This window comes from Octopus bimaculoides, chromosome 11 (assembly GCF_001194135.2).
Source record: "Octopus bimaculoides isolate UCB-OBI-ISO-001 chromosome 11, ASM119413v2, whole genome shotgun sequence".
In the NCBI taxonomy this organism is placed as follows: Eukaryota; Metazoa; Mollusca; class Cephalopoda; order Octopoda; family Octopodidae; genus Octopus; species Octopus bimaculoides.
In genome coordinates, this window is record NC_068991.1 from 17,094,690 (window position 1) to 17,106,909 (window position 12,220).

General features: G+C 38.2%; 2 protein-coding genes across 3 annotated transcripts in view; one reads left to right on the forward strand and one right to left on the reverse strand.

The window, feature by feature from the left end:
• Window positions 1-10,962, reverse strand: part of LOC106875620 (26S proteasome regulatory subunit 10B) — a 24,135-nt gene extending 13,173 nt beyond the window's left edge. Inside the window, exons 1-5 of one of the 2 annotated variants that reach the window (XM_052971533.1) lie at window positions 10,780-10,962; window positions 8,783-8,903; window positions 5,398-5,518; window positions 2,203-2,282; window positions 512-551 (exon numbers count right to left, since the gene is read on the reverse strand). In XM_052971533.1, the coding sequence (XP_052827493.1) occupies window positions 512-551; window positions 2,203-2,282; window positions 5,398-5,503 (226 nt within the window). In that variant the 5' untranslated portion in view covers window positions 5,504-5,518; window positions 8,783-8,903; window positions 10,780-10,962. Of the gene's footprint in view, window positions 1-511; window positions 552-2,202; window positions 2,283-5,397; window positions 5,583-8,782; window positions 8,904-10,779 lie in introns of both variants that reach the window. The other variant, XM_014923838.2, reaches the window with a different exon arrangement.
• The window catches only part of LOC106875619 (F-box only protein 28), a 14,657-nt gene continuing 11,129 nt past the window's right edge, over window positions 8,693-12,220 (forward strand). Inside the window, exon 1 of the mRNA XM_014923837.2 lies at window positions 8,693-8,847. Coding sequence (XP_014779323.1) covers window positions 8,734-8,847 — 114 coding nt within the window. The 5' untranslated portion in view covers window positions 8,693-8,733. The remainder of the gene's footprint in view (window positions 8,848-12,220) is intronic.

The window sequence follows — 12,220 nt, forward strand, 5'->3', positions numbered from 1 at the left end:
GGGGGGGGGGGGAAGAACGGTATTGAAAGAAATGGGATGACTGTATTGATGGTTGTATGGTTCCAGTAGAGCCATCCATTTCTAGAGAAAGGGACACTGCAAGTTATCTCCTATGATCTTCCTTGTAGCTGATTCAACAAGAACAAGAAAAAAGAATTGACTCTAGTATTTGATTGGGACTTTATCGACCCCATACAATTGAAAGGCAATATTGACCTCGGTGGGATTTGAACACAGGATGAAAAGAACCAGAGCAAGGCATACTACCGCCTGACTGGCCTTCGTACCGGTGGCACATAAAAGCACCCACTAGACTCTCGGAGTGGTTGGCGTTATGAAGGGCATCCAGCTGTAGAAACTCTGCCAAATGAGATTGAAGCCTGGTGTTGTCTCCTGGTCCACCAGTCCTCAGTCAAATCATCCAACCCATGGAAAGAGGACGTTAAACGACGATGATAGTTATAATAGAAGATAAAAAATTTAATAGTTCAAAATATAAACAAAATCTTACATTTCTCCTCCGTAAGTTGTTTCAGTACTTCACCAACAATCTGTAAGAGAGAAAGAGAGATTATTGTGAGTTGAAGATATATTGTCAGTTTATGTTTGATAAAAATTGCCATGGGAACATTTTAATCCTCATCATCAGTATCGTCTAAGTATCTACTTTTCCATGCCAACCACAAGTCAGAAGAGACTTAACTGAAGCAGCTTTCTATAACTCTATGAGGGAGTGTTGAAAAATTCCAGGGGGTCAGTTAATGATTTTATTCAACATATTCCCCATTCAGATTCACACACTTATTGCAGTGGTCTTTCAGTTTTTCTAAGCCCTGTAAAAAAACTTGGAAGGTTAGATCTCCAACCAGGCCTTACACAACACCCTTAAAGCCAAGAACTTTTAAGCACTCTTTGTACACCCTTCCTAACACTAACTATCACTTGTTTCCAAGTAAGGCACTATTCTCCTCTGACCTTTCAAACAACAAACAGCTCAATCAGACTGGTTTTCATGGAAAGCATAAACAAAGACACTATCTATTGTTTACACAGTATCTAAACATGGAAAGACACCAACTCATACTCACACATAAACATATATATATGTATATATCACTCTCAGTGTTGACTCGCATCTGAGTAGTAGATCTACAGCCAGTGTTTGAGCCTTTTCAACTTGATGGGTTTGAAGGGTGCTGGAGCCTGAGGTACTTGTTCAAGCCAAGGGCAGTATAGAAGACCAAGGAGCATTTATCATTGGAGAGAGTTGATAAGGAACAAGGAAGTATGAGTTGCTCTTTGTATTTTCAACATTCGATTTCTGCCTCTTGGCATATGTTATTTTCCATCAAGTCTGGTTCCTTGATGATAACATGCTACCACTTTGGGACTGCCCATAGTGAGTGTATGTGTGTATATATATATATAATAACATAAATAATATATAATTATATGCATATATCCATATATATATGTGCATACCGACATCTATATGTATACATACAAGCATATATGGGTACAGGACATCACAAAAAAGGTTAAACACAATGAGAAACGAAAACCAAGATACAGCCACTCGATCTGCTAGAAGTGATAGCCAAATCTTCTTTCAAACACTCTGCCATCTAAAATTAGCAAGGAGATCATCATCATCATCTGCTTTCCATGCTGGTATGGGTTGGAGGGTTTGACTGAGGACTAGTGAGCCAGAGGCTGCACCAGGCTCAATCTGATACGGCAAAGTTTCTAAGCTGGATGCCCTTCCTAACGCCAACCACTCCAAGAGTGTAGTGGGTGCTTTTACGTGCCACCGACATGAAGGCCAGTTGGTGGTTCTAGCAACGACCATACTCAAAAGGTGCTTTTTACGTGCTACCTACATGGGAACCGGTCCAGCGGCACTGGCAACGACCACGCTCGAATGTCGTTTTTCACGTGCCACCGGCACATGTGCCAGTAAGGCGACGCTGGCAACAATCATGCTCAAATGGTGCTTTTTATGTGCCACTGGAGCCAATCCATGGCCCTGGCAAACATGAAAAATTAATAGGAAAACTATGGTTGAGAGACCTTTGATCAGAGTTGACTTTATGCAAAAACAAAAATAAAAACTTTGTAACTGTGCACACAACTTCCTATAATAAGAGTTCACACCTAATCAAAAAGATGGGTTGATGTATTTGTAATAACACAATTTCTTACCTGTCCAACACTCTGAAGGGCTTTTAAATCATTCTCGGATTTATCATATTGTTTTGTCAGTTCTTTCAATTCCTCACGAGCTACAGAGAGAAAGCAGAAAATCATTCAATTACTTTATAAATATATCATGTAGTCAAAAGATACACACATGCTATAAACAGGTATTGTTTCTTTTTTCTTGCCTATTTTGCTTTCTTACTCTATTCTGATAAAGGGTGCATACAAAACATCAATCTACTTTTCACCCTTCCTTTTACTTATTTTGGTGCGCAATTCACTGTGTACAACTTTTCATTTCATATTTTCTGTGTGCGTGTGTGTGCTTACATTTTGTTCATCACCTTTTAAATTTTTGTCTGCCAGCTATGACCTCTCATGTTGCCCAACTGTACATTTCATATTCCTCTCATTCCATTTGTGCTATTTACCAAATATATATATATGTGTGTGTGTATATAAATAGGTGTTGTAAGAAGCTTGCTTCCCAACCACATGGTTCTAGGTTCAGTCCCACTGCGTGATATCTACGGCAAGTATCTTCTACTGGAGCACGGGGCTGAGCAAAGCCTTGTGAGTGGATTTGGTAGGGGGAAACTGAAAGAAGCCCATCTTATATAGTTGGATGCCCTTCCTGACTTCTTCTAGTTTCCATCAAACAAATCCACTCACAAGGTTTTAGTCAGCTACAATTTCAGACAAAAACCACAGGGTTCAGAAACAAAGTTCTTACCACACAGTCACATATGTGTGTGAGTGTATGCGTAAAGTGAGCATGAACAACGTAGTATAAATGTGCTGAGTATAAGAGGAATCAGATGTAATGTGCAAGAAAGAAGACTACACTAGTATGGAACATGTGATGCATATGGAATTAAAACAGCTGTATAAAGATGCACCAATCAATGTGGTAGTAATTTGTGGAAGAGGGAGAACCAAGAAAATGTGGGACAAAGTGATGAAGGCTGACCTCAGAACACTGAGCCTCACAGAAGAGGTGACAAAGAACCAAAATGTGTGGCAATACACAATTCTCAAGAAGACCTGCATACTGCAGGGAAACTAACTTCTGGAAGCACTGTGTGTGTGTGTGCCTTGCCCAACCTTCTCCTATCATACCCATAATCTCTCTCACTGCAGCTCTCCTTTGATATCACTTTTCTTCTTTTTCTTGTTATCCAGAATCAATCTCACTTGTTAGCCATTCTTCATACATTAAGATTGGTCTCTCACCCCATATGTTTCATTGATCATTCCACTCCCATGAACCACCAAATTATCTCTTTATGCACTATGCCAGCCTTTCTCCAACCACTCCTGCAGCCTACCCAACCACATGTCATCTCTTGCTTGTTCAACCTGTCAACTGTATCATAATTACTATCCTGCTCCTCTCCAATTCTCTTCTACATCCCTCTATCTTTCCCAATTTATGCATGAATTGTCATCCTCCCCTACATTCACCCTTGAACCCTATCCAATCTTCATAGTTGTTACCTTGCAAATTCCCCATACTTTCCTAGTTCCTCTGCCCCAATCACTTTTACTTATCTTGTACCTGGATACCTCTTCACCACTATCTTTTTTCAGAATCTATTGATCATTCTTGTCCTCTCTTCTAAATGTGAGTAGATATATCTAGCTCCTCTACAAGAACCTGCTCTGTCCCCACCCTTCTCTCATAATTTAACCCCTCATCCCTGAGTATAAAACCAACATTCACTCGGGTTTCATAGTCATGCAAGCAGCATAGTGACTTCACTAGTGCCAATGGTATGAAACAAAAACATTCAGTACACACTGTAAAGTGTTTGGTGTAATGAAGAACAACCAGCCGTAGAAACCAAAGCAGACATTGGAGCTCGATGCAGTGAGTGAACCCAACAGATCCTGTCAAAGCATCCAACCCATGCCAGCATAGAACATAGGCATTAAATTATGAAGTTTGATAAGTTCCACACACGTAACTCTCGGTCCTTAAGTCACTTTGTAAGTTCTGTCGATTAAAAATTATATATAATCATGTTATAAGTTCTATTTCTCCCGTTTTGTTACCAAAAGCACACACACACCAGAGCCTCCCTTCTTTTCTGATTAATCCTTGTTTAAGAGGTTTATCTTATCTTGAGATGAAATTCACAATTAACGTTGTTTAGCTCCTTGGGATTACTCCAGTTCGAGTAAATCTTTGATGAAAGGCGTTCCAGCCATGACCCACCCATTCTATTTTAAAAGAATATAACCTGTTTGTTTCCGTAGAATTTATCAAATTAGAAAATGCATTTCCGTAGAATTTATCAAATTAGAAAATGCGTTTCCGTAGAATTTAAACAAATGAAATTCAGTTTAAACTTTATAAATAAATATATTTTTGCATTATTCATTATTGTTTTTAAAAACAAATCACATACACCAATCAGCACCACCAATGACCACCACCACGCGTAATCCAAAGTTGGAATTAATCACCGCGATATTGCCATCGCCACCGCTACAACAGAAAATAGTATTAATTGGCTTAAGAGACATGGACTTTTAAATACCCCAAAAATATGCCCCTCGTGTGGAGCTAGCATGATGGAAGTAGCCAAAAAGTTTTTTTTTCTAATTTGATAAATTCTACGGAAACAAACGAAGGTGGACGAGAGATAGAGAGATAGACAGACAGATAGATAGATATATAGATAGATAGATAGCTCCGGCCAGTCAGTAGCCAAAGAAACAGATTTCAACTCAAACCAGCAGTAACATTCCTTGTTTAGATTTTTCTACTTTCGCTTCTGACAGCTAATACCATGACAGTGCCGGTTTTATTTTTTTCTCATACATAAAAGGTTGTAGTTTGAGGGAGATTTAACGGATATTTTTAGCAGACAACATATAGGATCCCTCGTTGACTCATTTGTAATATTTAACAGGTGTAAAATTTTGCTTTAATAACGAAATACTGTCTACAGTTATATCTGATTTGCAGAATGTTTGACTATTTTACTGTCGAGTTCAACAATTAATCAATATGTACTTAAATATAATAGGGACGAAACGAATTGTAAGATAAATATTTAAAACAAAAAGACTTACACATCCGATAGTGCCGAGGTTTTTGTTAGACACAAGAAATAATGCATTGTTTATGAAACAGTGTTAAGAAATCAATGCATTAAATATTACTTAAGAGCCGTTATGAAAAAGACTTACATTGCTTGAGTTTGTCTTCTATTTCTTTATGCTCAGTAAGCTTTTTTCTATAATCAGTGAGAGCTTTTTCTCGGGAACCATCAACTGCGATTCCTGTGGCCGTCATTTTTAACTAGTCATGCTAACCGGTGTAAAATAAAATTAATTACCATTCAATTCTTATTGGAGGCATCAAACTATTATTTCTGGAAAGTGAAACAATATTGAACGTATTTTAATAACAGAATAATAAAAAAATAATAACGAAAAATATTTATTTAAACATTATTATCTTTAAACATTATAAAATGTTCATTCTTTTTTTCTTTTTTTTTTCTTCAAATTAAACTTCACAGAAAAAGAACTCATTTTATAATCCCGCACATAGCTAACTTCCGGTTCTGGAAATTTTACTAATTTCTTTTTTGTAACAAGTTGCGATGCGTTTTAATTATGTTTCTAGAGTTATATAAGTTTGATTATGAAAATGTAATTACACTGAAAATTTTCCAAATACTTTTCTATAATTTTACTTTTGCTTTAAAGTGGTTTCTTTCACAAGAGCAGAAATATCACCCACTTCCTACAATATTTAAAGAACGTGTAAAAATGTTATTTTCATACCTCTCCCAAGAGTATTAGTTCTCTAAACGAAATTATACATATTCCACCTAGAAATGAAACGGTATCACTATCCCACTTCCCCACTGTTTCAAATTTTGTTTCGTTCCTTAGGCAGTCTTTTGTACAAAGTGCGTTTAATTTAAATGATATATTACACCTATTGACTTTTGAGAAAGAATGGACGAAATAGATATCTATAATTTGAACTTAGAAGCTAATTGATTGAAACTACTGTTACGTAGCTCCAACGAAGTCGGCCAATTTCATACTAGTTACCTTTTTCTGTGTCATGCCCTTTCCAAACGTTTGAGAGGAAAATGTGCAGGGACATCATTTCAGAGGACCGACAATCTGGGGGGGGGGGAGGCTAAACGAAGTGGTTAGTACGAGGTCTGAGGAACTGGACCCAATACTGGTGACAAGAAAATGAGAGATGATTGTGCTGGAAGTGCCTTTATAAGAATGGTATAAGACAATTTAGCTGCAGGAACAAAGACCATTGTGGTAGGCAGAGAGAAGAGACAGCACATCTCTGGGTCAGAAGCAGGAGTGCACTTTTTTTTTACTTTATGTGATTTTAGTATGTGCTCTCCTTTCAGAACCACTTGGATTTAGAGTTTTTTTTAGGTCAAGACGAAAATCCAGTCTTTCGTTGGCTTCCTGGGGGACTCCATCTCGTTTGCCTCTGTTGCGGGTGAGAATGTCGAAATTGTTGACCGCTTCACTCATCCCGGCAGGGTAGCGCATAACAGCATTAGCTGCGTGTCTGAAGTCTTAAAAGACCTGGACGTACTGGTGCAGTTATGGATTCACTAGACAAGGGTGTTTGGCGATGCTGATATCTGAGCAGTAGGACAAAGGTTCGAGTCTTCAGGTCTCTGGTCCTCCCTGTCTTGTTAAGTGATTTGGACACTGTCCGGGGACCTGACCTCCTTTGTACCAGGACATTTCGCAAGGTAATGGGTTACCACTGGTTGGATATTGTATCCAACCAACGACTTTATTCAGAAACTGGGATGCATACTGTTACTTGTATGATTCAAGAGCGTAAGTTCAGCCTGTTTAGTCATGTTGCTGGATTTTCCGAATTGGATCTTGCGTACCGTGTTCTCTTCTCCAAGGATCCGGCTGCAGTGACGGCTCGTGTTAGTTGACCACATTCCACATGATCACAGCGACTGAGGAAGTATTTCGTAGAGATAGGGACTGGATGAGACACTGCTTGGTATGTTGCCCAGGATAATCAGAGCAAGTACCGATAAAGGGTGGATGCAACGACAGGCTGCACTGACACATGTCGGTATATGGAGCGGCAAAACGTCCCAGTTGTGAGAGCAACCCCGTTGTAGATCTGGATTTAACTTTGTAGGGGATAAATTGTTGCAAAAAGAAGTTTGTTTGGTTTGTTTGTTCTTTTATTATTGTTTTGTTTCTTTTTTTTTTCTTTTTTTGTTCCAGAGAGAAATCCTAATCTTTCTGGTGCAATATTTTGCTCTGTTGAGGATAGGCATTCGCTATGGGGAGATCTTCAGGGATGGTGAGTAGCTAGCATTAATAGACACCTAGAAATTTCTGCTTAGGTGCTACTTGTACATAGGGGCGGGATCCAATATTGTTTTCTTGATATTCGTTGTGACTATCTCTCTACTGAAGAAATTATTGCTTTTTGAAGTTATTTTTGAGACTATGGTGTCAGTGCAAGTTTGATGTGAAATGTCTAGGGTTAGAGTTAGGATGATACTTTGGTGTGGAATGATATTGTGTAAGAATGAGTAGATTTGGAGGTAACAACTAGCAGTTCGTTAAGTGTGCATCAGAGAGACATCCAAAACGCGCCGGCTTGGAGCAATCTGGAAATGATTAGAGCTTATGGGTAGGCAGTTTTGAATGAATCACGTGTCAGGCACGGTTGACTGCATTTCTGATTTCAAGTGTACTAACAATGTTTTCATCAAATTTCTCGCCGGGGAGGACGGGGGCCAATTGGCAGTTGACGATAGGGTGTTGGCTGGTAGGGTCAGAGAGATTACTCTTCTTGGAAATGGAATACACTGTAGCGTGCTTCAAAAGATTAGAATTTACCCAGAGAGTGGGAAGAATGTATGTGTGTAAGGGGATTGAACAGTTTGGCCAGGATAGGGTCTAGCTCTAGCATGTTTTGTTGGCAGACATTGGGAGGGAAGTTGCCAGGAGGGAAAGAAGAATCACCATTCTTAATAAGGAAGCCTCCACATGTCGCGTTCACTCAGCAGGAACAAAAGCCAAACTTCTTCCAAAGTACACCTCACCATCCCATCTAAAAAGACATACTAATTACGAAAAGCGACGGGATTATTGTGGCTGGAATAACCACGACCACAGGTCCGCTCGAACAGAAACAATACAGAAGAAACAGGAAGAATTCTTGCCGAGTAAGGCAAGGGAGTGAACCCCGAACTTCAATTTGATCAACCGACCTACTTCAAAAATGACATCATACTCCTATTTAAACCAACTAATTGATAATATTCATACATTTTTCATGCCTAAAAGCGATACCTAAAAGTCAATTATTATAATCGTTGACAGAAAAAAAATTAAGCATTGTAAAGAAAAATTAATGAAGTTCTATTATGAGAAGTTTCGTTTCGTTTTGTGTCATAAGCTGAGAACTGTTTCGTTCCAGTTGTATGCATTCCTTTAAAATTTTTTCATCAACTTCTCCAATGTGTGTATATTTAGTTAAAAGCTACAATGGCTGCTGACGATGACGGGAAACAATCTCTGAATATCCGAAACTTACCTAAAGAAGTTTTCAACAAAATCCTCACTTATTTACAGTTTCAGGAAGTCAGCGAAATACGTCTGGTTCGTATAGTTTCTAGCATTTGTCCTTGTCATGATTGTTAACACTGATTTGTAGTCTTGAACATCCGATGAGGTTGGTTGATCGGCACACAAAAAAAAAAAATAATAAATAAATAAAATAAAACAATAAAGAAATAAAATAGTATTTCACCAACAATTTAATGATCATTAATATTTCTATTTATATATTTATCTATTATTTCCTTTTTTACAAGGCAACTTGCTTAATATCCGTCATAGCCACTCTCAAGACGAGATACATGCAATCTCAGCTATTAATTAGTTAGTCTGCAATAATAACCAATTAAATCTTTTGACTTGTTTTTCTAACCTTCACCCTCACAACAGCTGAACTCTGTAGTAACACAGTCTTTAAAAAAAAATAAGATCTGCTGTGAATAATCAATCGATATATCGACCAGCACCTAAACCTAATGACAGGCGAAAAATTTAAGCGATTTGATTATGTCCCACAATCTTTGGAATTGCTCATTATTTTGCCATAAGCATCATACACAATATATTCTTCCGCCTCTTCCACTTGGAACAAACATGGCCTATAGACATGACAGCAAACAAGGGTGCCGCTAAAGTAGTCGCTCGTTCTGCTAGAGATAGCAACTAAATTTTCCTCAGCTAACAGGAAGGACAAATTGGGTCATGTAATTTTAGGTATAGTACTTGTCTGTAAAAAAAAAATATCTTAGCAAAAAGAAAAAAATGGTTTGATCATAGATTTATCTGATCGATCGGGGTTGACCTGGGGTTAAATAACAGCAGGGACAGTACAGTATACACAGTCACTGTTTTTGTTAAGATTTAAGGTGCTATGCATATTTAAAACAGTTTAAATAACAATTTCACTTTTATTAAATCTGTCTGGATAAAAAAAAAACATGGTCCAACGTGGTCGCTTGGTCTGCTAGTTATAGCAACTAAATTTTCCTCGGCTAATACATTCATTGCTTTATCTTATCTGCATAAATTTTTTTTTAATGCAATATAAATAAATAAACGGTATGGTTATTCCCTGGAAATCCTTCGATCAGGGCTAATATTCCTTTGACCTGGGGTTACACAACATCAACACCAACAACGTTAACTATACATTTACACGATCACTTTTCTGTAAAGATTTAAGGTTTTATGCTTGTCAAAGTAGTTTTAAAATAATAATTCCATTATTAAACCTGATTGTCTGCATAAAAATGTCTTGGACATTTTTTTTTGTAAACAATTCGGACGCATAAATTCGTTAGTGACTTTATATGGATCTGTCTATTTTTTTTTTTGTAATAAAATTCTTGATACATTAATAATGCCTTATTCCCCCCTCTCCCTTCTCCATTTAAATTATTACTTTCAAATTCTTCCACTACTGAAGCAGCTTTTTTTTTTAACGTTTTTAGATTATTTATCATCAGTCGATGGAATTATGGGTTTGTTGTTATTGTTGTTTTTTTTTAACCCTAGGTCAACCTCGATCAAGCAGACCTATGATCGAAGACATTTCAGTCGTAACCACCCCGTCTTTGTCGGGGTGTTTTTTAAGGCGGAGCATGGTGCGCGCGTATGTGTGTGATTCGAAAGGAATTAGACTGCTATTTCTAGCAGATCGAATGACAACGCAGCGATCTCCTTGTTGAGTACCAGGATAGCTGGTTTCGAGTATATATTTAATTCTCTATCTTAGTAGTTGTCCTTTAGATCCAGGTCGACTTTTTACCGAACAGATCGATGATCAAAAGATATTCTAGCTGTGATCTCATCCCGTTCCATCTCCTTTTCTGGGATATTTGCGACTTACGCTATCCGATTTCTCCCTTCCTTTTGTTGTTGTTTGTTTAGATTCAGGTTAACTTTAATCAAAGCATTCCAGCCATGACTATCCTATCTTAATTTTCAAATTCCAAGCAATATATTCAGAATTACCTTGTCCAACGTATCCCTCTTTTCTTAAGATGGTAAGATGAGTTATTTCTAGCAATCACGAAGAAACTCTGTTGTTGCTTAGCCCCAGGGCAGCTCTGGCTGGTCGAGCAGACGTATGATCGGAGGTAAACCATCTATAACCATCCTGTATTTTCAGCCGTATCCGTTCACTACATTATCCGATGTGAAATTCCCCTTCCTTTTTTTTGGAAGGGCTGCTATTTCTAGCGTGTTAAGCAACCGCATGGACACTCCATTGGCTCGTTACGTTCTTAGTAGTTCAAACTGCGGGATATGACTTAACATATCACCAGTGGTGAATATGTTTAAATAAGGTACCGGTTATGATTTAGGGGGTCGCCCGAGGAGGGGATAGTCCAGTCGACAATACACACTTCTTCTTCCGAGAAATTGTGCCAGTGTGAGAATTACAATATTTGAAATGCGTCATTGTTTTTACTACTATTGTTTCGCCCCCGGTCAGCTCTGATCGAGCAGCCCGACGATCAAAGACTTTCCTGTCGTGACCGTTCCGTCATTTCCTATGTGCAAGAGAACCAAGAACTACATTATTTAACATGTCCTTATTTTTTTTAACCCTGCAAAGTGTAATTTGAGGGAGATTTGGCTGTTATTTTTAGTAAGTCGAGCGAAAATGCGTCATTAAATATGAGCAGTTAAGGCTGTTGGATACTCGAATCTGCGATCAGATTTCGTTCTTAATTGTTGTCATTTTGCTTATATCATTAATTAATAATTTTCGTTAAGTACTTCATAACTTTATTTATTTCCCTTACCCACTTCCATTCCCCTTTTGGTCCTGACACTTCGTGTCTTTTTATTTCGTAAGAAATTTATATTTAAATCTTGCATTTCTTTCTAATTTTGGCACTAGGCCAGTGCTCAACTGTTTATAGACTCTGAAAGGTTGAAAGGCAAAGTCAACCTCGGCGGAATTTAAACTCAGCGTAGAGAACCAGGAGGAATGCCGAGCATTTAAACTGATGTACCAATGTTTCGTCCCGCTCGCTTCCTTTTAGTTCAATCTAATGATTTCAGAATTTAGCACAAGGCCAGCAATTTCGAGGGAGGGGGCAAGTCGATTAAGTCGACCCCAGTGCTAGAGTGGTACTTTTTTTTTTTTTATTGACCCCTAAAGGATGAAAGGCAAAGTTGACCTTGGCGGAATTTGAACTCAGAACGTAAAGTCGGACGAAACGCCGCTACGTACTTTATCCGGTGTGCTAGCGATTCTGCCAGCTCGTCGCCTTAGTTCAATCTAAGATGGTGTCGGAAATACGAGGGGAAATGAAAAAAAAAATCCTTTGATACATGTATGTTTGTTTGCATAATCCCTCATTCTGCTATTATAGAAATCACTTGAACAGAATCGGGTGAGCTTTTTATTCTATCCCTCGAGCTGCTGAAGATAGCAGCTAAA